The 24,984-nt window shown below is 48.4% G+C and overlaps 1 protein-coding gene across 1 annotated transcript in view; it reads right to left on the bottom strand.

Annotated features, from left to right (window-relative positions):
- The window catches only part of PLXNA4 (plexin A4), a 472,507-nt gene that overhangs the window by 103,260 nt on the left and 344,263 nt on the right, over nt 1-24,984 (bottom strand). Inside the window, exon 5 of the mRNA XM_070465677.1 lies at nt 8,224-8,324. Coding sequence (XP_070321778.1) covers nt 8,224-8,324 — 101 coding nt within the window. The remainder of the gene's footprint in view (nt 1-8,223; nt 8,325-24,984) is intronic.

Here is a 24,984-nt window from a genome sequence, read left to right as displayed (position 1 = left end):
AATGAAGCTACTTTCAGCCCAAACATCACCAGGAGTTACCAAATAGAGTCCAGGCAGAAAAGAGGTGACTCTCCCTCTGTTTCAGGGGGTGCAAAGGAGCTTGGGTGGGAGAAAACCACAACAAAGGTCTAGCTTCATAGTTCACTGCTCCCAGAGCTCATGGGACTGCATCTTTCCACAGCTCCCAAGAGCCCGCAACTAACCGTGTATCATCTCCCTGCAGATTTAGATCTGCAATGCAGGAGACCCAGGTTTGAACCCTGGGTCAGGAAGATTCCCTGGAGAAGGGAATGGTTACCTAGTCCAGTATTCTTGCCTGGAGAATTCCATGGACAGAGGAACCTGATGGGTTACAATCCATGGGGTCACAGAGTCAGACATGACTAAAACTTTCACTTTGAAGGGAATGGCTATCCACTCCAGTATTCTTGCCTCAAGAATTCCATGGACAGAGGAGACTGGCAGGCTACAGTCAATGGGGTTGCAAAAAGGCAGATACAACTGAGCGACTAACCCTGAGCACAAGAACATGGAAGCCATCTATAGCTTTCAATTTTCAAGATCCCATCCTGCTCTGTACTCTTAGGCAAATTACTTCAAGATCATGGCATCTGGTCCCATCATTTCATGGCAAATAGATGGGGAAACAGTGGCTGACTTTATTTTGGGGAGCTCCAAAATCACTGCAGTTGGTGATTGCAGCCATGAAATTAAGACGCTTACTCCTTGGAAGGAAAGTTATGACCAACCTAGACAGCATATTAAAAAGCAGAGACATTACTTTGCCAGCAAAGGTACATCTAGTCAAGGCTATGGTTTTTCCAGTAGTCATATATGGATGTGAGAGTTGGACTATAAAGAAAGCTGAGCGCGGAAGAATTGATGCTTTTGAACTGTGGTGTTGGAGAAGACTCTTGAGGGTCCCTTGGACAGCAAGGAGATACAACCAGTCCATCCTAAAGGAGATCAGTCCTGGGTGTTCATTGGAAGGACTGATGTTGAAGCTGAAACTCCAATACTTTGGCCACCTGATGTGAAGAGCTGACTCATTTGAAAACACCCTGATGCTGGAAAGATTGAGGGCAGGAGGGGAAGGGGACGATAGAGGATGAGATGGCTGGATGGCATCACTGACTCAATGGATATGAGTCTGGGTAAATTCTGGGAGTTGGTGATGGACAGGGAGGCCTGGTGTGCTGCAGTTCATGGGGTCGCAAAGAATCAGACACAACTGAGTGGCTGAACTGAACGGAACTGCCTCAGTTTTCTCATCTGTAAAATGGGGACAAAATAGTACCTACCTAATGTGGTTATTCATGAGGGCTAAAAGAGGATGTGACTAAAGCATGGAAGACAGCAGCTGATGTATAATAAGCCCTCAATAAAAACTAATGCTACTGTCCCATCCCTCCTCCACCTTCCCCATCCAACCCCTCCAAATCACAGCTGATGCAGAAGTACAGAGTTCCTCTTAGTCTGGCCCACGAGGCAAATCAAAGATGAAAAGAGAAAGATGGAGGCAGCACTTTTCCTCTTAATGAGGGAGGGGGAGCCCCAGAGGGCAGCAGGGAGCAAAGAAGAAAAGCCTGGGTTGTAGCTCTGCTTTCTTCCCAGCTGTCAAAGGGTATTGAGAACTCAGCTCTCTTCACAGAAAGTCAAGTTTAAGGTCAGTGTCAGGGATGTTTTGACATTTCTACTATCCCTTAGGGCCCATAAGGGCGGAAGCTGTGAATGTCCAAAAGCAGACAATTGACCTTAGAAGTGATGGGGAAATGGAGGGGAAGTGTGGATTCCTTCTGGGTTCTTGCAGGGTCTGGTGGGGTAATGGCTTCAGTGCTCCTGGCACTCGGATACCTCACTAGCCCAGGCAAGAGCTGGGAAATGTGCAAAGGGTTAATTCATGACCCCTGGTAGGGAGGTGGTGCTGCTGGCTTAGATCTTTCCTTCAAAGCAGCTACAGGGACTTCCCGAAGCATCTCTTTGCATTCCATTGTGGGGGCACCTTGGACATGGCAGAAGACCCTGCTTCATCCATTTTCCAGGCAGGACTCAAATAGTGCATGCCATATGGCTTTGAGTTTCCAGACAACCATCCCTGCTAGCATCAGGGCCGCCCCCACTGAACACAGACCTGCAGGAAGCGGGGCCCAGCAAGACAGACTGGGCCTGGGATTAGAGTCCGACCCTGCTAAGCTCCTCTCCCCTCTCCCCTTCACTCCAGTTTCTCTGCAGAGGGTCCTCCAGCCCCAGTCCAGAGGTGCTAAAAGCCCTTGGGGACAAAGGCCCTGGCCCCTGGAGGGGTTATTATTCAAGTCAGTGGTTCCAATGAGATTATCCTGTCTAATGAAGCAGCTCCTACCGCCTCCCCTAAGCCTGAACTTTCACTGCTGGAGAGTTCCCAGCCAAGTGGAAAATTAGAAGGGAGAGGAATGGAAGAAGGAAGGGGGTGAGGGAGAGAGAAAGAGGTGGTGATTAAGTTCTCCAGAAATTAATTCCTAAATACGGCGATAGAAATATTAACTCCCAGGGCTGCCGGCCGGGCAAGCAAATTTCAATTTGGAAGTGGGGCTATTTGTGAGTCCAAACTCTGCGAGCCTCTAAACTGGAGTCAGCGGGGGGTGTACATCATTGCTGGTCCATCTCCCCAGGCCCTCCAGGGTGGGTCTAGCGGCAGGCCTCGGATATCAGAACTAGCTCCTTGCCTCTCCCTACAGGTTATCCCTAGTCCTCAATCTTTCACAATGGTCATGGTCTTTGTTTGAAGTGCAATATTTGGGGAATCTGTATTTAGAATGTGAAGGGGTTGGGAAAAATGGAATGGAGGTGGAGCTCTCAAATGAACTTTGTAGAAAAGTTAAGAGGAACCTTACTCAAGTTGGAGATCCTGGGGGCACAAAAGGACTTGCGTTTTTGGATCAGTCTGGACTTGACTAAGGGGACATTTAGTCCCTAGTGGTTCAGTGGTAAAGAACCCGCCTGCCATTGCAGGGGATGTGGGTTCGATCCCCCTGGAAAAGGAAATGGCAACCCACTCCAGTATTCTTGACTAGAAAATTCCATGGACAGAGGAGCCTGGGGTGGCAAAAGAGTCAGACATGACTTAGCAACTAAACAACAAGAACAACAATGGAACAAACTTCTCTCTCTGCCCTTTCCCAGGTGGCCCTGGGGCAGCCACACACACGATTGCTTCAGACAAGGCGTGGCTGGTTGGGGTGGCCCAAAGTAGGAAGACTTCCCAGCAGTGGGTTTGTCCAAGCCATCCCGCCACAGCCCTCCAGTCCCGGGGAGGGCAGGAAGGGGACAGGGACCATGGAGGAGGCCCTGGGTCAGACACACGACGCCTGCTTACCCTGCCACTAAAGTCAGAGCTACTCCCGGTCCCCAGGGGTTGCCCGCACATCCTCTCCTTAATTTTCAAGGCATGGCTATAAGATGGCTCTTGTCACAGCCATTATATAGCAGAGGAGACTGAGTCCAGACCGGGTCTGTCCACAGACAGGTTCTTCTTAGTTTAACCCACCACTTCTGCTCTAAGTAGCAGCATTTTTTCATTCCTTTTCTTTCCTTCATTCCATCTTGGCAGAAGCTATACAAAGTGAGTCCTGAAGAGTGACCCATGCCAAGCCATCCTGAGGAGGGCATCCTTCCAGGAGAAGAAATCGACAAAGAGGAGGGGTCCCTGGACTGGGAAGGGAAAGACTTTCTCAAAACTGATCTTATCTCTCCCCGTCAATGTCCTGGGTTACATGAGCCTCCCAGGAGTGACACTGATGACCCTGATGAAGAAAGGTAACATCTGGGCCAATCGATGGGGCTGGGTCTGTAGGTGATCCCGTTACCTTCTTGGACTGGGTGTGGGAGGGGAAGTGGAAGAGGGGGATGGGAACTTGGTGGTTGGAGGGAGGGTTCCAGGCCCAGGACAAGTGAAGGGTGGGCTTCAGGGCTGTAGGTGGGCTGTCGCATTTCCATTCCTTCACATAAGACAGAATACGCTAGGGCCCAGTAGGGTGGAGGCCCTGCGAAATAAAAAAGGCTCAAGGTAATGGACAAATAGATACCCAGTTTGTTGAAGCTTTTGTTACCAGTGGAACCCAGCAAGCCCATGGGCTGGGCCCTGGGGCTGCGAGACAGGGCAACAGGAGCGACCCTCTGTGCAACTGGGTTGGCAGGCCTGACTGAGGGTGAGCAACAGGAGGGAGGGTTTCAATTACACGAGCATATCTTAAGCTCGTTCAGTCTGTAGCCCACCTGTGCCCTTGCTGGTACAAACAGCCCTTTCAGCCACCTGAGCCACCTGTTGATGGGGGCCCCTCCTTGAACTTCACACACGCTCTCTCTCCTCCTGCTTCTCCGTCTGTTTCTGTCCTTCCCCCTGTCTCACACACACACACACACACACACACACACATACACAGACATAGCTTCCGCCATCATTCTCTTCCTGCAAACTTCCCCACCCCCTCACTCCCTCCAACCATGGGAAAAGTTGGCAAAAGTGACAGAGAAAATGGATGTATCTTGAAATCACAAGGAACCCCATTACCGATGCTCTTTTGCACGGATTTTCCTGGGGTGGGCTGGCCCAAATCGCAACACTTAGCGCAGGGCCTTGCCTGCTGTGCAAACTTGACCAATGTGCTGATTCTACTATTGACTGCAACCCTCACTGCATCCCTGGATCACAGGGCTGGTTCCCAGAGACTTGCTTCCAGGCAGAAGGTCTAATATGGGTCCCTTTGTGTGCCTGAGCCTAGCAGAGTGCCTGGCACAGGAGGCCCAGGGCTGGTGTGAGAAATATAGGGACAGGTCTGTGTGTATGGGCAAGATGCCTCTGGTGGAGCATCTACACATTCTCTGGCATCCTTGTCCTTCCCCACTGCCTCTGCCCAACCCCAGTCTGCTCCCTTACCTCCTGCTCAGCCCGAGTCCTCATCTATCAATTTGCAGCTGTGCATGCCCAGTTGGCATCTATTTCAGATGAAAGGGATGCAAATGGGATATTTAGGAGAAGCAATGTCTGGCTTTGCCCTGAACTTAAGCAAATAAGAAAGAAAGGCCCCCTGGGAAGAATTAAGACAGGGCATGAGGGAACTTTATGGATAAGTTGTTGTTCAGTTGCTAAGTTGAGTGCAACTCTTTGTGACCCCACTGAAATCAGCATGCCAGACTTCCTGGTCCTTCGCTATCTCCCAGAGCATCCTACAACTCATGTCCATTGAGTTGATGATGCCATCCAACCATCTTATCCTCTGTCATCCCCTTCATCTCCTGCCCTCAATCTTTCCCAGCATCAGGGTCTTTTTCAATGAGTGTGCTCTTCACGTCAGGTGGTCAAAGTATTGGAGCTTCAGCTTCAGTATCAGTTCTTCCAATGAATATTCAGGGTTGATTTCCCATAGGATTGACTGGTTTAATCTCCTTGCAGTCCAAGGGACTCTCAAGAGTCTTCTCCACAATTCGAAAGCATCAATTCTTTGGCGCTCAGCCTTCTTCATGTTCCAACTCTCACATCAGTAGATGACTACTGGAAAAACCATAGCTTTGACTGTACAGACCTTTGTCGGCAAAGTGATGTTTCTGCTTTTAATATGATGTCTAGGTTTGTCATAGCCTTTCTGGATAAGAGAATATTGTATATCTTGATGGGGTGTGGATTACCTGGGTTTTGCATTGATTAAAATTTTTCAGACTGTACACAGAGCGTCTATTTCTCTCACTCTATGTAAATGAAATAGTAAATCCTGATTTAAGGCATCTTAGAAGATCCAGGGATCCACTCTTCTTCACCTGACCATGTCGACCAGGGGGTTCTCCTGGTTATTAACTCTGGGAGGGAGGAAGGATCCATGTACAGAGTCACGGAGGGCAGGCAACTTTGGTCTAGGATGCTCATGAACTGAGTGCTCCCGGGGAGCTGGGCTTTACATCAGCACAGCCCCAAGCACCAGGGCCTTCCCACGAGCAGGAGGCTCAAGGTCACAGAGAACCACACCTTGAGCTGGCAGAGCACCCTGGAGCTGGGTTGCTGCCCCAGGTGGCTGCACAGCTGGGGGATGTGCAATTTGGATTCAGCAGCAGGCGCCCAAAGTTCACATCCATGGCTGTTTACTTTAGGCCATGCTGAGGATAGAGCGGCTGGGCTTCTCAGTGCAGGCTGGCGGCCTCCTTCATGAGCTGTCTGGACCCAGTCCACTCCTGTTTTCTGCCACTTGACAGGAGGCAGGTATTAGGTTACTGAGGAGAAACTGAGGCCAGGTAGGAGGTCATCTCTGGGACCTGCTCCTGTCATTCTCGTTTAGCTCAGCTCTAGAGCAGGGAGGTGGGAGTACTTGCAGCCCCCCATGCCGCTGTCTCAGAGCCTCAGGGCCCCTGTTCCTCACAGGGCTCCGTGCTATGCGGGGCAGGCCAGCATCACCAGGCAGGGTCACAGCTGACACAGAGGCTGGCCTTCAGGTCCCACAGGCATAGAGTGTCAGAGGGGGGCTGGCCTTCCTGATCGCCCTTAAACGATGCCAGGTGTGGGAGCCTCACGCCAGGAGCAGCTGAGCCATCCTTGGCCGAGCTGAACGCCAGCTGTCGAAGGCCCCCAAGGAAGCCATGGATCTGGAGCTTGGCCCCTTTCTGAGAGGCCTCACTGAGTGGGACGAAGAAGACGACTGCCCCGCTGCCTTGTAAAATATCATCCGGGCAACTCTTCTGTGCTGATCAGAGCTGATCTGGCTTCTGAATGCAGTCTCTCCCATCCTCTGCATGCCAGCCAGTCTCAGGCATCACCGCTCTCTGTTATGATACATACACAGCTTTGGGTATGCTCCTCCCCAGCTTTCCCGTCATCTCTGAGCTTTGTGTATTTCAGCGTAGGTCGATGGGCCTCCACTTTTCCCCACCCCCACAATATGCCTGAGGACTTTCAAAGCTTTCCTTAGCGAACTCAAGGTCCCGTGATGCCTAAAACTGTCACCCAGAGAAGGGAGGTTGCCCATCCTGGGCCCTTTGGAGAGGATAATTTAAGGGGTCACTCTAACATTCAGAGGCATTCCTAGGGTAGAGTGAGGCAGGACCCTGCCTCCACCTTCTTATAGTTGGAAATTACTAGTAAATATCATTGATCACACACAGTTCAGGCTCTTAGTAAGAAATCTTAAGTCTTTTTTTTTTTTAATTTATGATACTTGTGTCCAGTATTCTTGCCTGGAGAATCCCATGGATAGAGGAGCCTGGTGGGCTAAAGTCCATGGGGTTGCAAAGAGTCGGACGCAATGGAAGCAATGTAGCATGCAGGCATGCACATATCCAACTCATAGCATGTCAGGTTTCAACTGTTAACTAGAAGCCTGGGGTTCCTGCAATGAAGGCTTGGCTGGGACTAAGTCCCACTGAGTGGGACCCAACTACTGATGGTTCTTCCAGTCAGCAATGCCAAGGCCAAGGGTCTTTGGATCCCACAAGAAAGGCTTTCAGTTCTCCCCATGTGTCTGGGCGGTTGTCTATACCCTACTTTCATCCTTCAATTCATTTATCAGGATCCATCTGCCTCCACTGTGCACCATTACCTTCTTTCTACTTCTGGAGAGTCAAACAGAGCCAGCAAGGAAGAGGCACATGGTGGGAGTGGCCAACACTAGGGCAGAGTTTCACCCGCTGGTCTAGTAACCCCGGGCACAGGGCGCTCTGACAGCCAGTTGAATATTTGGACAGCCCCAAGGAGATCCTTTAGGTGCTACACACTTGAACTTAACCCTAAAATACCAGATTCTGGGGAGGCATTGAAGCCTGTTAAGTGTGGAATCACTAATGGCATACATGATTTAGCAGCCCATGTGAGCTTGGAGAAAAGAGTCCAATACCTTTTTCTTGCGGTTCAGCCCTGGAATGTCAGTCTGCAGTCAAACGGCAGCCACAAATGTCCAGAGATCTCCCTCTAGCCCCCTAGAGTGTAATGATCCCAGGTGACCCCATATCCTGACTCGTTCACCATTCCCACATTGATATTTCCATACATTTTTATGGGAAATTAACAACTTAAAGCAAAGTCAGAGCACAAGAAGGGAGATAAGATTGACAAAGGATACAAGGGAGGATACAAGTAAGGATGCAAGTAAGAAAAGAGAGGAAGAGAGAGGACAAATCATAGGAGAGCAGTGACAGAGAAGAAGACAAAGAGGAACAGAATTACCTGGGGACGTGGGAAGCAGGAGGAAACTGTCCAGAGGTACTCACGTGTTGTGGAGCACACACCAGCCACAGTGGGGGTCGCCTGAGCCCAGGCACTCGCTGCAGCTCCGATACTGACCACAGGACTCCACGGGGACTCTGGTGAGCTAGGACAGGACCACAGGAGAGACAGAGGTCAAGACTTTGTAGAATAGCCTGTAGTCTACCAGGAATTGATGTTGTCTCATCAAGTGTATCATCATCTAAGACCGTGCAGTAGCAGGAAGGGTCCTAGAGCCCCAGATCTGAAAAGGACCTGGAGGATCGTATTTGAGCAGATGGCCATATAAGCATCGGTTATTTTCTTAGAAGTCCCTGGGAATAGACGCCAAAGAATTTATATCACATTGTTGTCAAAGATATTTATATCCTGTACATTTAAATTTTCCCACCATCCAAACCCTCAAATATTGCTACAAACATGCAATTCATCACACATTTCTCTCTCATCAATGTAGTCAACATAGATGCTCCTTCTTTCTCAATTTATGTTTCTCCTTCCCCCCACTTCCCACACCTTCTCCTTCAAGTTTCATCATTTTTGTGGTTCCAGAGAGCATTGCACCCAAGTCCAGTACCTTCCTCTCTCTCTGTAACAAGGGGTAATCCACTCGCTTCATGCTCTCATTTGCCCACTCTCTCTTTCTTATAATGTTGGCCAACTGGCTCGCAGAGTTGTTCACTCTGGTGCTTTTAAAGAGCAGCTGTTGCTATTTCTCTTCCTACCCACACTCCTTTCATGACTAGAGGCTTCCTCTCCAACCCCAAAACTTTATCTTCACTTTCACCAGCCGCTTGTTAATGTAAAATGTTCCACATGACATTTCTGTTTAGCCCAGATGCTTCTATTTCCTGCATCCCCATAAAGATCTTTTGAATTTCTTTGTTCTCCAACATAGCTTTGCCCCGATGTCTTTTGACATGATTTCTGAGGGCCTGAGAGATAGGAGGTACTTAATAGCGATACACAGGATCAAATGGAATTTTAATTTTCTTCCTAGAGCCTTGGTCTTTCTTCTCCACTTTTGCCAGTTTCTTCTTTACAAAAAGGTTCTATTTTTTGGTAATCATTCTTTTCCATTTGGGATACCTTTTTATCTCAGGGGAGGACTTCTTACCTAATCTTTAAGCTTGAGCTAAGAGAATTTGATGTGCTTATCCTTTTTTTTTTCTTCAAATTTTGTATTTTGTATTAGGGTATAGGCAAATATGGGCTTCCCAGGTGGAGCTAGTGGTAAAGAACCTGCCTGCCAATGCAGGAGATATAAGAGACTCAGGTTCGATCCCTGGGTTGGGAAGATCCCCTGGAAGAGGGCATGGCAACCCACTCCTGAATTCTTGCCTGGAGAATCCCATGAACAGAGGAGCCTAGTGGGCTACAGTCCATGGGGTCACAGAGAGTTGGACTCGACTGAAGCGACTTAGCATGCATGCACATATAGGCGATTATATCACAGCATTAACAATATTGTGATGGTTTCGGGTAAACAGCATAGGGACTCAGCCATACATATACATGAATCCACATATATCCATTCTCCCCTAAACTCCTGTCCCATCCAGGCTGGTTATCCTTTTTTAATTTCTTGCCATCAGACAGTAGACATGATGAAGGATAAATCACCTGACCTGGCTGAGCCGCTGTGCTTTGGAGCAAATGCAGAGGCTGTGTGTTCCCTGCTGCTTCATGGGGCATCTGCCTCCATAAAATTATGTAGCACTTGGCAGGGGCTACTTGTAACTCACGCACAGGCGAACTGGCACCAGAGTCTGCTCAATTAGTCTCAGAACTCTTTTGGAATTAATAATTCATTAATTGCTATTTTCCAATCCCACATGATTTCTTTTTCTTTTCTACTTTAATTTTATTCCTCCCTTTGTATATTTTTCCTGTTTTCTCACGTGCCCATTGGGCAATATTAATGACCACCATGTGTTTTCACTTCTTCCAAGGTACCTTTTAGCTTGCTCCTGCTCCTGTTCCTATAGATTTGCCCTTGGCCTTGGTGGCCCTTTCTCCACACTCTCAGATGTCTTTTTGGACATTTGGAATTTTATCTTTCCTTCTATGACCTCTCACGCGATCAGCCTGGGCCATGCCTCGGCTCTGCATACATATAACCTTCCCATTTTTGTAATTGATTCTGACAATCAGCCTCTTACAAATTACACCCCTGACTCTACACATAGCCAGGAACCGACCTGCTTCTAATTGCCTCTTTCATTTTCTTACCTACCCATTAAATGGGCATAGACACACAGGCCATGTAAGCATATGAATAATGGTACCCAGCCCGAAGCACATAGACTCCTAGGAATTCACAAATGGTAACGAGATCCACAGCTATTCTTAATATTTCCAAAAGCCCAATGGAAATTGGATTGTTGCTGTTTTCTGTTTGTGTGCATATTCTGTGATGTATTTGCCATATTAAAAACAGGAAATATATTATTACTTAATAAATACAGTTGGTTTAGTAGGCAAAAATCTTTCAAAACTGGATGCCTAGTGATGAAAAAAGTAATAAAGGGGGCCATAGATGATGAAAGTTGGTAACATAAGCACACAATAATGTTTTCATATGTTCCAGCTGCTTGTCTAGCACTCCATATTTTGCACAGGCTTAAAGAGGAAATCATGGCTTGCTCAATCAAAAGCATTTTCTTGGTCTAAACTTAATTAATCCTCCTTGGTTTCTCCCAGGGACATGGTCTGTAATCTGTCTCAGATGGCCATGCCATGGGATTCTGGGGTGTACAGCACATAGAGCCAGCTGCTTGCTGAATCTGATCTCCTCCAAAGCCTTTATATTCACATTTCTAAAAACATCTTGCAACCGGTATTTAATAACACCAATACCTGGAATTGTTAATTAGCATCACCAACTCAGTGGACATGAGTTTGAGCAAACTCTGTGATATAGTGAAGGACAGGGAAGCCTGATGTGCTGAAGTTCTTGGGCTTGCCAAGAATCGGACATGACTTAGCGACTGAACACCACCACCACCAACTGGAATTGTAAAGCCTCTCCTCTGTTGATTTTAAACAAGAGCCATTTACGTTTGGTTGGAAAGAGTGTATGAGGCTTCAGAGCTGGGTTCAAATTCTGGTTTTACTATTTACTGGCAATGAGATCTTATTGTCTCTGAGTCCCATTTTTTCCCTTATCTTTCAATGTGGAGATAAAGGTCCCCATTAATTCACAGAGTTCCCATCAATTTTGGACACTTCTGAATGACTAACACTTTCACTTTCTCTCACTATGTGACTGATCAAACACATCATAAGCAAAAGTTTTTATTACTGTCATCTTTGTCATTAATAGTGTTAGTCGCTCAGTCGTGTCCAACTCTTTGTGACCCCATGGACTGTAGCCTGTCAGGCTCCTCTGTCCATGGGATTCTCCAGGCAAGAATACTGGAGTGGGTTGCCATTTCCTCCTTCAGGAGATCTTCCCGGCCCAGGGATTGAACTCAGGTCTCTGGCATTGCAGGCAATTTATTTACCCTCTGAGTCACCAGGGAAGCCCAAGCTTGGGGGGGTCTAAGTAAAAGCATACAGTAACAGCATGGATCACAAGTGCCTTGAAAGTCTATGATCTGACAGGTTAGGTTAGTAGTTCTAATTCCCCAGTCAGTTACAGAATGGTGAAAGAGAGCAGGAAAAGCCGACCGAGAAAGGAAAGTTGTCATTAATACTCACTCTTTACCGCACTGTCACTTTACTTCCCCCTCCCCCGTCACCCCAAAACTGCCCTGACAGCCTTCCTAGGTCTCATGAACTTGGTCAGGAGTTTAATGCCAGGAAGAACTTTTCTCTTTTAGGAACTTGATCACATCATTTCCTCCTTGAACTGTGATGTTTGCTCCTAAACCATCCATTGCTTCACCCTGGCCTGGCTTCCTGGATTTATTCTACCATCTATTATATCAGTTAGGAACTTTTTTTTTTTTTTGCTTTTCATCAGGGAAATCCCTGTAGAAGGAAGTCCTGGGAAGTTATTATGCTACCTAACTTCCTTTCACCTTTTCTTAGAGGCTCTTTCCATCTATATGTTCAGTCATTTGTTATTACTCTTCTGAACTTTACTTATGTTTTCTCCATTCTCCTCAAAGAATGGATGCTAAAACGGGGGAACCACTAGGATTCTGACAGTCCACATAGAAGAGCTGCCATTATTTAAAAGCTGAGTGCCACCTCCCTTCGCCTTTGCAGGACTTTCCCAAAGAAAGCCAGGCCCAGAGAAACGTCCAAAGTCCCACTTTTAGGCAGTATTCTCCAGCACGACCACTCTCCAAGGGGGACCCCATAACTCCCAATGTACATCATTGCTTTGCCTCACTCCCTACCCCATGTAATCTGGAGAGCATCAGAAATTTGCCTGACACTTTAGATTGCTTTTGAAAATTAGATTTAGCCCACCATTTATCTGGGTGCCATTCTGTACCCTAGCGGCTCTGGTTACTGGCCACACCTTGCTAGGAAGCTGCACCGGTGGTCAATAGATTCGGAGTCACCTTGGCGCCTGGATTCTCTCTCCCCAGATATGTAACTTCTCCACCTGTGCCTGACACGGAACAAAGCCGCCTCTCCCATCCCCCGTCTCCACTCCTCTCCTGACCCGGGAACACAAACCACTCCAGATGCAGAGCCACGATTAATTAAAAGCACCCCACGCTGATTAAAGTCTTCAGCTACAGTGCCAGGCATGCTAATTAACCGAGTGAGGGAATTCAGACCACGGGAAGAGGTGAAAAAAGAAAGTCATGGAGGGGGGCTTCTGCTTGGAGAACAAGTCAGATGGCAACGTGACGTATCTGGAGGTGAGTGTACCCTAGTGGCAGATGGTCTCAGAGACCACAGGCAGGGAGGGCTGTCCCCTGGCCACTGGACTCCAGGAGAGGTGCTGACTCAGGGGCTGCTATTGCCCCCTCGTTGCTTCTAGAGACAGGAGCACCCCACCCCTGCCACTGCCTCTCAGAACCTCTGTGTGTCTACACCATGCTGGGAGAGAGTGGGGCTCCTGGGGCGGAAGGTTCTAGTAGGGCAGTCTTCCTGACCCTTTAGGGTCATTCCGTCAGCTTTAGGCAAAAATCTATTGGGCAGTTTGGCAGTTCCTCAAAAAACTAAACTTAGAATTTATCATACTATCTAGTAATTCTACTTCTGGGTACATATTCCCAAAGAATTGAAAGCAGGGACTTGAACTTATACACCAATATTCATCGCAACATTATTCATTATAGCCTGAAGACAGACACCCAAGTGCCCATGGACCGAAATGGATAAAAAAAAAAAGAATGGATAAATAAAATGTGGAATATACACACAATTAAACATTGTTCAGCCTCAGAAAGGAAGGAAATTCAGACTATAGCATGGATGAACCTTAAAAACATTATGCTAAGTGAAATAAGTCAGTCACAAAAGACAAATATTGCATGCTGCCACTTACATGAGATCCAGAATAGTCAAATCCACAGAGACAGAAAGTAAAAAGTGGTTGCCAGTGGCTGAGGGGAAGGGAATGGGGAGTTATTATTTAATAGGCAGTTTGGGAAGAAGAAACAGCTGCTGGTGAAGAATGGTGGGAATGGTTGTAGCACAAGGAGAATGCACTTGATGCTACCAAACACTTAAAATGGATAAGATAGCAAATTTATGTGAGGTGTACTTTACCATAATAAAAAAAAAATTTTTAAACACTATTGGGTGGATATAAGAACACCTATTTCCTGCCTAGGAGCCTGGATCAAGGGGGAGATGCTTTCTGTTGGTAGACTGATAATAATTTCATATGCATGAAATATTCTGAGATCCTTGAGTGAAAAGATAGGCATCACTATTCAATTTAATCTCAAATGGACAAAGGAGTTTGGGATGAATGTCTCTTATCTTGTATTGTCATGTAAGTGGACCTGTCACTCTCAAGCTCTGCACCTCTGTTTCCTGACTTGGAAAAATAACGTCTTAGTCTTGTTCCATCCAGAACCATGCCTCACATCTCACCCCTTCCTAGAGGCACTGGGGAGAGGTTTGGAATTCACACACTTCCTGTGTGGTCAAATGGCCCCTGGTTTTATCCAACTGTCCTCAAATTCAGCCTCTGCCTCAGCATTTCTCATTCCTAATTATGACCAGGAGCATCTATGTGCGCATCTGCATCTCACCTCTTTCTCCCCTCCATGACCTTCCTGGGAATCACAATGGTTTGCTCTATCCTTTGGCCACCAAGGTAAACTTCCCTAAATAATACACTGTAGTTGTTTCTGCTTTGAAACTATGCTCCATAGAATCATCCTCTCTACTCTTTTATCTGTCCAGCCCCATGAGCAAGACCATGAAGTTACAAAACAATGACCTGGGATATGAAGACAAGGAGTGGCTGACCGCAGAGCAAAGGAGCCCACACAGGGTTCAGTTCACGACCTTGGTCTTTATAAGCTTCTTCACTCTAATCAATGGAACCTATTCTCTGCTGGGCCTGGGGCCTGGGCCCGGGTGTGCTCATGGCAGTTGGAGGAATTTTCAAAGTTGCCCTGAATTCTGTCCCCTACAGCCAAGCCCCTGTCTGGTTTCCCTGATATTCTGAAAGATGCTTTCCTCTGGCAATAGGGTCCCACTCTGCCTGTTGCCATTAACATTCCAAAGGGTGCCTGCTGTTCTGCTGATTACATTCAGGAATGTTCCATACATAGAGCATCCAGTCTGTATGTGTACCTCTAATTTGTTTAAGCATTTGACATTCTGGTCTAAGTGTGAGTTATTGCTCCAGCTCTCGTCTTATAATTGGATGCTAATGCTACAGTAGATACACTGAGCCTGATGGTGGGAGTTAATTTAAATGTCCAAAAGGCTTCGTAAGTACCCAATTTCCTTCAAACTTGTCAAAAAAAGAAAAAGATGAGGAAAGATGACGCATGAAGAAGCTCCGAGAGGCTGCTGTGAGCTGTCAACCTGTGGAGATGCTGTGCCTGGTACTCACCGTCCCCTGTGCTGGTCTGTCTCCTGTCCCCAAGCAGAGGAAGGAGAGTTGGGAAAAGTCCGTCCTTGTCTAGAAAATTATTAGCTCAGCAATATGTATGGTACTAGCATCATGGTCTCGGGAAAGCCTCCCTAAGTACCTCCTCTGGTGGCCTGTGATTGCCTCTCCAAGGCTTTGTTTCTGCTGCCGTGGGGCCATGAAGGGGTTTTGCAGAGCCCTGTCTCCCCTTGATGGCCTCTAAGCCCCTCACTGCCAGGACATGAGCTTGTGGTGGCTGAGCACTGGTCCAGGAAGCTGTGTTTATTTCCTGTCACTCCAGGTGACTGGAACACAGCCACTCATATCCTCTTTGCTCAGAAAGTGAAAGTCGCTCAGTCACGTCCCGGTCCAACTCTTTGTGACCACATGAACTATACAGTCCATGGAATTCTCCAGGCCAGAATACTGGAGTGGGTAGCCTTTGCCTTCTCCAGGGGAATCTTCCCAACCCAGGGATTGAACCCAGGTCTCCCACATTGCAGGCAGATTCTTTACCAGCTGAGCCACCAGGGAAGCCAAGTACCTTTGCTCAGAGGTGGCAGATATTTCTCCACTTGGCAGACTGGCAAGAGAGGCTGGGGCCAGAAGGCTGGTCACAGCCCCTGGCAGATTGTGTTATGAGGCCCAACTCTTTACTTCCCTGAAGTAGCTTCTGACACCCCCACGCTTATTCCTACCTGACCTCATGGTGAATGGAGAGGTGGAGTGTTCTTCCCATCCCTCGACCTTGGGCTTGGCCTCCGGACTGAATCTGGCCCAGGGGATGGCAGCAAGCACAGGGCAAAGTTTGAGATAGGCCCATGTGCTTGGTCTTGCCCTCCATGCTTCTGCCACTGCCATGAAGAGAACTTCCCCAGGTAGCCGCTTCCTCTTCTGCAAAATGAACCCATGTGGAGAGACCTGAACCCAACCCCCAGAAAGGAAAGGAATCCAGCTGCTGTGGCAGCTTCAAGCAGAACTGCCTCACTTAGCCTAGATCAGCAGACGTGCAATGGATCTGCAGGTCTGTGAGAGTGAGAATCAACGCTTACTATTGTATGCTACTGAGTTTGGGGGTGGTTTGTTACATGGGGTTTGGGGGACAATAGCTAACTGATACACAGGTCCAATATAAAGGAAGAAAGTCACATCTGGGTGCAAAGGTCCTATGAAGGGAAGAGGGGAGAGGCTGAATGAGGAGGGGTAAGGTAGCAATGTGGTATAGGTAGTTTGAATCCTGACCACCAGACAGGTCTACATAAACACTCAGATTATATGCATCTGGTACCATGTGGGAGAAATTATTTAAGACTGGGACTAGACAAATGAAACTTCCTAGTATCTCCTATGCTGACCAAACTCTCTATGACCATAGATCTGTAGACCTCAGGGAGGCCCGGGCCCTTAGCACAATGCCTGAAAAGATTCCAGACAGAGACTATGGCTCTGAAGAGGTGGAGAGCTGACTGGAAGCATAGATGCTTGCAGGACCCTCTGTTCTGACCTCCTGGCGGCTCCAGTGCCAGGAAATGATTTTATCTACTTGGCAGTAATAAAAGCTCCTCAGGAATAATTTGCCTTGAACTTTGCAATTTCTTCTGCTTGCCTTCTGGCCAGCGGGCTCATTCAGCAGGGGCCTCACTTACTTGAGAGCAGACTGATGCCCAGGATCAAGGGCACCGTCACCATTGTCCCCACCTGCCTCTCGGCAGGGGGTTCTGGGGTCAAGTTCATCCATAAATACTCAGATCTAGCAAGGATGACAGCCCCAGAGCACGAGGCTTGGGGGGCTAAGGTCCCGAGCTCTCATCCCTTCTGGGTGTCTGGGTGACCTTGGACAAACCCTCTCCCTTACTCATGCCTCCCTGGTCTCGTTTTCAGATTGGAGGACCCGGGCCTCCTCTGCCTCAGAGAATCCGTCACAAAATACTACTAATACAAATAGTCTGGGAAGCTCTTTGCAAATAAAAAGTAGCAGATGTTGCGGAGGGCTGCAATTTGCTGCTATTAATAAGTATAAATGCCTAATAGGAAGCCAGTTTGCTCTGGGAACTCGGACAGCCAAGGAGCGAGCTTGCCGCCGGAATCATCAACATATGCTGCTCCTCATTAGCAAATGGCAGTAGCTGGGCCAGGAGCGCTCCGCGCGATTTCTGCAGCCTTGAGAAATTACCCCACCCTCACGCCTCCTGGTGTGGGCTCCGCCACAATGGCATGCCTTCTCTTCAGCCAGACCTCTCACCAAGCGAGGAGCCATCCCCTTCCCCGCTGCACAGATGGAAAAGCCACAACCCAGAGAGGCTGAGCAGCTTGCCCAAGGTCACACAGCAGGGCGGCGGCCAAGGTGGGAACTGAAATGAAGCTAGGGCAGACTGCATCCAGCCAGCACACACCCACTGCCTGCACCCAGGTCAGGGGACTGAGAAACCCCTAGTCCCTCCACCGAACCCAGGTTCCAGGGTTGAGAATTCCACAGCATTGGAGGCTGCTGACTGTAAACGAGGAAGCTCTGGCTGAGTTCAGGGGCCGAGGGGCCCCTTCACAGCGTCAAAGAGGTCCATCACTGAGTAGGAGTTCTAAAGAGAGGCTGACAGAAGGTCTCAGAGATCTCTCCTTCTTCCAGGCTGGTCCCTTGGCTCCTTTTAAGCATGGTTGGAGAGGACAACAGAGTTTGGAGTCCTTTCTCTCAGAGCCAAGTAGAAGCAGAGATTTGGGGGAAGGCACACCTGGATTTCAATCCTGGATCTGCCACTTCCTGTGTGACTTGGACAATGTCCTTAACCTATCTGAATCTTCTTTCCCTTATCTAAGGACGAGAGGGAGTGCCCTGAAGGGTTGTTTCGGGGATGAATTGAGATGACAGATACGAACAAGTTAGTGCAATGCCAAGAACAACTCTGTCATTTCAGCATCTTTCTCAGGTGAAATGCCCCCCGAGGAGAGGTGCAAAGTCATCTTTAGCCCACCACACTTGGCACTCAGCTCAGGCACAGCAAATGAGAATTAATGAGCAAGAGACTGAAGGCTTCCATGCACGAATGAATGAAGAAATAAACTTGGTCCTGTCAAGCTCCTACATATCCCAAGGACCCCATGGAGATCAACGACTTGATAGTCTTGGCTACCCTCCCCCGAAATCTACAATTTCTGGATTATTGCCACAACTTCGTTGCTTTGAGTAAAGGTCAAATTCTTGGCCCTCTCTGGGCTCTCATTCACAGTGAGCTCAGGAGACCTTGCAAGGTGGGCCAATCCAGTGCATCTGATAGAGGAGATGGGCAGTCAGCACACCCATATCCTGCCCAGAAAGACCCACACCCAACATGTGAGTGAGAAGGCACCCAGGGTTGGAGGAGTGTTTCTCGTTGGTCAGTCCCTAAGTCGTGTGTGACTCTTTGTGACCCCGTGGACTGCAGTATGCCAAGCTTCCCTGTCCTTCACTATGTCCCAGATCTTGCTCAAACTCACGTCCATTGAGTCGGTGATGCCATCCAACCATCTCCTCCTCTATCGCCCCTTCTCCTCCTGCCTTCAGTCTTTCCCAGCATCAGGGTCTTCTCCAATGAGTTGACTCTGAGCATCAGGTGGCCAAAGAAGGGGGACAGCTAGAAACAGTCTAGCTGCCAGTCCCCTCATTTTTTCAGGTGAAGCTCAGCTGCTGCAGGGTTTGTCCAGGGCCACGTGGCTACCAACATTACCCTTTGACACCCAACCCCTAGATACAGGCTCCTGCCCAAGGTATCTGCTCATGACCTAGCCCGAGGGTCAGGGATGAAGGAGGAGGCCGAGCCCCGGGACCCACACCCAGGGAGAGAAGAATGTGAACCTCTCTCCCCACTCCACCCCTAAGCCCAGCAGGTGGGAAGGAGCCTTTGTCCTGGGATCAAAATGCTGCTCCTGGTCCAGCCATCTTTCACCGAGCTCCGCTGACAGACTATGGACCCATCCAAGTGGGGACTGGGGGACCTGCTGGTGTGAGTTTCCCAAACTCAGCCTGCTCAAGGGGGGCCTTTGTTCCCACATCCAAGAAGGGGATGGAGGAGGGGCTGGCACAGTGACACCTTTATCCAGGCCTAGCTGCTGAGCCAAGCAAGTTCCAAGGCATATGCCGAGACCCTCTGGCTCGCTGGCACGGCTTTGTGGGAAGCGGCAGGGCAGGCCTCCACCACCCAGCACCCCGCCTTCACTCTGACTGCCTTCTGTCGAGGGCAATGCTGGTAGCATCTCCAGCTCGGGTCTGACCGTTCAGACCCAAGAGTGGCTGTGGGCAAATCGCACAGCGATGTGAATGAGTGCACGGTGGCTCAAGCGTGTATGCCCAGACTCGTGTGCCTGGTAGCAAGGGTTCTGTTTGCATGCATCAACAGGCAGAGGTTCTCTGGGCCATGGGAGCAGCTTTGCAAACCAATACGGCTGTTTTTGCAGAATCCCTTTCTGGTGAGGTGGCTCCTTTGGATGGCAGACAAACATCTTCCTTCAAAAAAAGGAATTCGACCCTGGGAAAAATCATGGTGTCCAGATGAAAGGAAACGGATACCCTTCAGCAGGGAGCCTTTGAGGTCCTTTCACCATCGCGTCTCTTCTCACACAGCCAGGTGCTACTGGCTTAGGAAGGTGACAGAGACCACAGAGACCCAAAGAAACCTAAATCCCCTTTCTCCGCTCTCATTGCCCGCCTCAGTGTAGCCAACAAACTCTCACAGACCTACGTGAGCTCCCCTTGTGAGGTCAGGAGTCAGTTTGCTGCTGGGGGAAGTGGAGGGGGTCCTCTGATGTCTGAGTCATCCTTGGATGTGCATCATCTTTGCCCACTCGGGCAAATGTGACCTTTTCATTAAGAGATGCTGCCCTGAGGGCGTTTTTCAGAGTTCTTCAAATATGAAAGGACAGCAGCTAAAATGCCAGCATTTTCAAGGGTTTTTATGCTTTATACACTGTTGGCGGGGGGTTTAGATTCGTGCAACCTTTTTGAGGAGTCATTCTGTAGTTATTACCGAAATCTAAAATGACCCAGCAAGTCTTCCTCTTAGAATCTTTCTTATAGAAATACTAGCACCTGCACACAGGTGCAAGGCTTCCCTGGTGGGTCAGATGGTAAACAACCCACCTGCAATGTGGGAGCCCTGGGTTCTATCCCTGGGTGGGAGGGATGCCCTGGAGAAGGAAATGGTAACCCACTCCAGTATTCTTGCCTGGAGAATCCCCATGGACAGAGGAGCCTGGTGGGTCCATGGGGTCACAAAGAGTCAGACACGACTGAGCGACTAAACACACACACATAGGTGCATGGCTGTGAACAATCACTATGTGATAACGACTATTTGGAAAGACCCTAAAATGTTCATCCTTAGGGGACTGATAAAATAAATCATGTGACATCCATACTCTGAAATAAAGTATGTGTGCATCATGCACATGGAAAGATATTCACGACCCATCTTTGAGTTAAAAAAGCAAGTGACATAAACAACAAGGATTTACTGTATAGCACAGGAATCTATTCATTGTTTTGTAATAAATGATAATAGAAAATAATCAATAAAGGAATATATATATACACACATATATATATGAAGCACTTTGTTGTACACCTGAAACTAACACAATATTGTAAATCAACTACGTGAGCATGCTAAATAGCTTCAGTCATGTCCAACTCTTGTGACCCATGGACTGTAGCCTGCCAGGCTCCTGTGTCCATGGGATTCTCCAGGCAAGAAGACTGGAGTGGGTTGTCATGTCCTCCTCCAGAGGATCTTCCTGACCCAGGGATCGAATCCTTATCTTTAATGTCTCCTGAATTGGCAGGTGAGTTCTTTACCACTAGCACCACCTGGGAAGCCCCCAAATCAACAATACTTCAATTTATAAAAACAAGTTACAGGAAAAGTATATTAAGACTCAATTTTTACTTTTAAGGGGCAACTCTGTATTTATAATACAGACATATTTTGGGGCAGAGAATTGCATCTGGAGTGATAGTAAAACTGCTAACAGTGGTCAGCTCTGGAAAGTCCGCATTTTTCACAGACAGGGCATAATTAAAAATTTTTCAACTTAGCAAATTAAAATAATTTTCAAAAGATGTTTTAAACATTAGTCTTTTAAACCCAATTAATTAGCTCCAAATATATTTTAGGGTCAAAGTTGCTATTTTTCTTTATACTTGTTGATTTCTCACATTTGGGAACTATGAAAAGGATCCACAACTGGTTGGTCTGTACCTTTTGGCTGTCTCATGATAACCAGCACCTTAGACGTCTGCGTACCCTGAGTCATAGACGAGTCTTCTCCTCGGAGCATTCGCTAGCTCATATTGAGTGGAGGGGCATTTCTGAGAAGGTAGCTGGTCACTGAGCAAGCTCATGTGCTCACCCAGAAGACCCCAACGTGAAAACTACCTCATCCCCACCCAACACAGAGGGGACTCCATTGCTCCATGGGTATACTGAGCAAGGGGCACCTCTGCCTGTTGTCCCCACGTGTTCAGACTCCATCACACACTTCCGTTTGGGTCAGCTTAGCTTCCATGCAGAGTCATCCTGATGTGGTGGAGCATCTCAGTGTTAGGGGTCCTGAGACCTGGGCCCTAGCCTATGACTTGCCTCTAACTTGCTAGGAGATCATGGTCAAGGACCCTCAGGAGTCCTTGCTTCTCAGGCTCTCAGTTTCCAAACACAACTTGATTTCTATTGTCCTTTCCAGCTGGAAGATTCCATCAGAGTTAAAGGCTAGAAAAGGCTCCAGGAATTTCATTCCAGTATCTTTCCCTATTTTCATCCTGATAACTTTGCATAATAGGTAGGTTCAGAGCTGCCTCTTTCTCTAGTTCTTATGATCTTGAAACAGTTAGATGACATCAACCTGAAATATATGTTTTATTATTGTTGTTGTTTAGTCGATAAGTCATGTCTGACTCTTTTGTGACCCCATGGACTGTAGCCAGCCAAGCTCCTCTGTTCATGGGATTTCTCAGGCAAGAATACTGGAGTGGGTTGCCATTTCCTTCTCCAGGGGATCTTCCCAACCCAGGGATCAAACCCATGTCACCTGCATTGGCAGGTGGATTCTTTACCACTGAGCCACCAGGGAAGCTACTTTACCTTATTATCAGAAAGAAAATAACTGCAGCTTGTGATCATCAACTGCAAAAGCACCAGTGTTGATTATTACCATTTCTATCTATTACTAATATAAACAATTGTGGGGTGAGTAAGGGGCCTCAACACTCAGGAGTGGTGGCTGTACCAAGCCCAGCCTGACAGGATGGAAAAGCACAGGCTTTCAGACTCTGACTTAGGTTCTAATCCTGGCTCAGCTACCTGTCAAATGCATGACCTGGGGACAGTTACTTTATGTCTCTGAGCCTCGGTTTCCTCATGCATAATGGAAATAAACAATATATTCTGCTGTTAGATGACAGTTACATTCCAGCACACAGTAAGTACTTAGCAACACCATCCTCACCAAGCTTCACATATTCCAGGCAGCAGAGCAGAGGAGGTAAGGCAGGGTCTCTCACTTGCATCTGCCAGGAACTGACCCCATTGGACTGTAGCTGCGGGTCAGCTGGTTTCCATTAAGAGGTTCATTGTCCAGGGGTGAGAGGGCTGTGGGGGTGGGTAGCTCATTCATTTCACATTGCGTGCAGCTGGGGACTCTGATGTACATCAGACTAAGACTTGGAGTAGATTGCCGCTTCTGAAATGAGAAACGGCTGGTCAGGGCTATATTTAGATGGGGACTCAGCGAGGTCAGATATAATTGCTGGCCCGGGATGGGGGTGGGAGGAGGAGGTGTCTGATTCTGGCCTACGGGTGCCCATTCTCAGAGGACACGTGGCTGGAGGATGGATGGTATGGAGCCTCAGCCACTCTGTCCCTGTCTACCCAGGTCTCTGTTACAGGAACCAATGGCCTTCAACATCCAAATGCCGCTGCCAACAACAGATGAGCTCGGTAGGTGGAGCACCTGGTGGAGGAGTCTAGGAGTGGACAGCCCGTGGGGCAGGGGGTTACCCGGGGAGCCAGCTGTGCAGTTGTTAGGACCTGGGCTTTGCAATCTGTGGACTTGCCACTCTGACTCCAGCTCTGCCACTTAATAGCTTGGCACTTCACATTTTCCAGCCTCACAAAGGTTATGCTGATTAAATAATACAATACACGTAGAACACTCCATACAGTTCCGGCAACGTCCATACCAAATAAGTGGCCACTATCAGGACAGTGATGACAAGCACGGCCGGCTCACCTTTAGGGTTTGCTTCTCCTTCTGAAACAGACAACGTTCTCCTAAACGTAAAGTTCAGTTGAAGGTTTCCAGATGTGCCTTTGTAATAGTGGAACATTTCTGCCCTTGGGTACTTTATAAGCAGTGTGGGGAAGGAGTTTGAACTTGAGAGACGTTGTACTGGGACTTCAGGATCTGTCTGAGTCCTGACGCCTCCAACTTCACTGAGGGAGCCCTGTGGTTCTGGGGTTTGGTTCTACAGCCAGCTCAGAACTTTCTAGCCAGGTCCCTGCCTCCTCCTCTCCTCTCTCCTGCTTTTCTGATAGCCTTTCCTCTGCCTTTGAAGAGCACATGGCAGAAAGAGGAGGAAAAAAAAAAATCCCAATGAATCGACTGTGTTGCACACAGCACCCAGGAAAATTGAGATGAAGCTAGGAAGACCTTCTAACTCTTACAAGAAATGAGGTCAGGGTTCTCTGCGGCCTCCGTGCATTCAGTTTCTCCCCTGACCTCTGCACAAAGGTGGAATCAAAACTTGGCTGTGGGGCTGGGACAGAACACTGAGCTGGCTCCCGGCCAAGCACAAGCGGCCGTGCTGTGTGCTGGCATGTGGGTCCGCTGGTTGGCAGGGCACGTCTGGCAGGCCCGGGTCGGGCAGCAAGGCCCAGCGTGGTGGTGTTGGCACAGCGTCCAGCAGACGCTGCTGTGACAGGGACATGAGGATGCGGCCTCCAGACACGACTAGACACAGGGTGTTTGCTGAGTTTGCAAACGAGCCCGCAAGACTGCAGGACTGACACAGCGGCCAGGAAACAAAATGTGACCATTTAGGGCAGGTAGCATGCCGCGAGCGGAATCCCCATTTACAAAAGCTTTTCTCCTCCATTAAGCTTGCTTGGGATGCTGCTGTGAATGTAGCCTGGCCTGGAAGGTAGTCTGGGGAGTGTGGGGAGTTGCTTTTGGTCCTAAGACTTCCTTGGCAAGCTCCCTATGGCACCATTTGCTAAGGGTGGACGTCCTCCGGAAAACTTTGCCTCAACAAGAGAAGCAGGGCACGTGATACAAGCTTGGGAGGAGGGACAGGTGGGGAGGGTGGGGTCTAGGCCAAGTGACTCAAACCGAGATGTACATCTCAATCACACCTGGACCAAGATCAGACCAGCAAAATCAGAATTTCCAGAAGCCGAGCATCTGTGTCTTTCTCAAAGCATTATATTCCTTCCATTATCCCTCACCAGTGACCTGGATGATGGGCTGGGTTTGGGACACCTGGCTTTGGCCATGGGAGAAGGGGAGCTGGGAACTAAGGATAGTGTATTTCTGCCCTGGAGTCTGAGAGACGCGGAAGATCAAAGGCTCCCAGGGCACAGAGACAGGCAGACTGGGCATCACATAACACTAGACCCTCGCACTTGGCTTTGCAATTTATAAAGCAATCCCATTGCATGGTTGTGTGTGGCCCCTATTGCAACCTGGTGAGACAGCCAGGTCAGCAATGACAGTCTCCACTTTACAGCTGAGGTTGGAGGAAGTT

The sequence above is a fragment of the Odocoileus virginianus genome, chromosome 1, assembly GCF_023699985.2.
Source record: "Odocoileus virginianus isolate 20LAN1187 ecotype Illinois chromosome 1, Ovbor_1.2, whole genome shotgun sequence".
In the NCBI taxonomy this organism is placed as follows: domain Eukaryota; kingdom Metazoa; phylum Chordata; class Mammalia; order Artiodactyla; family Cervidae; genus Odocoileus; species Odocoileus virginianus.
Note: the sequence above shows the minus strand (reverse complement) of the source record. Positions and strands in the feature narration are given on the sequence as shown.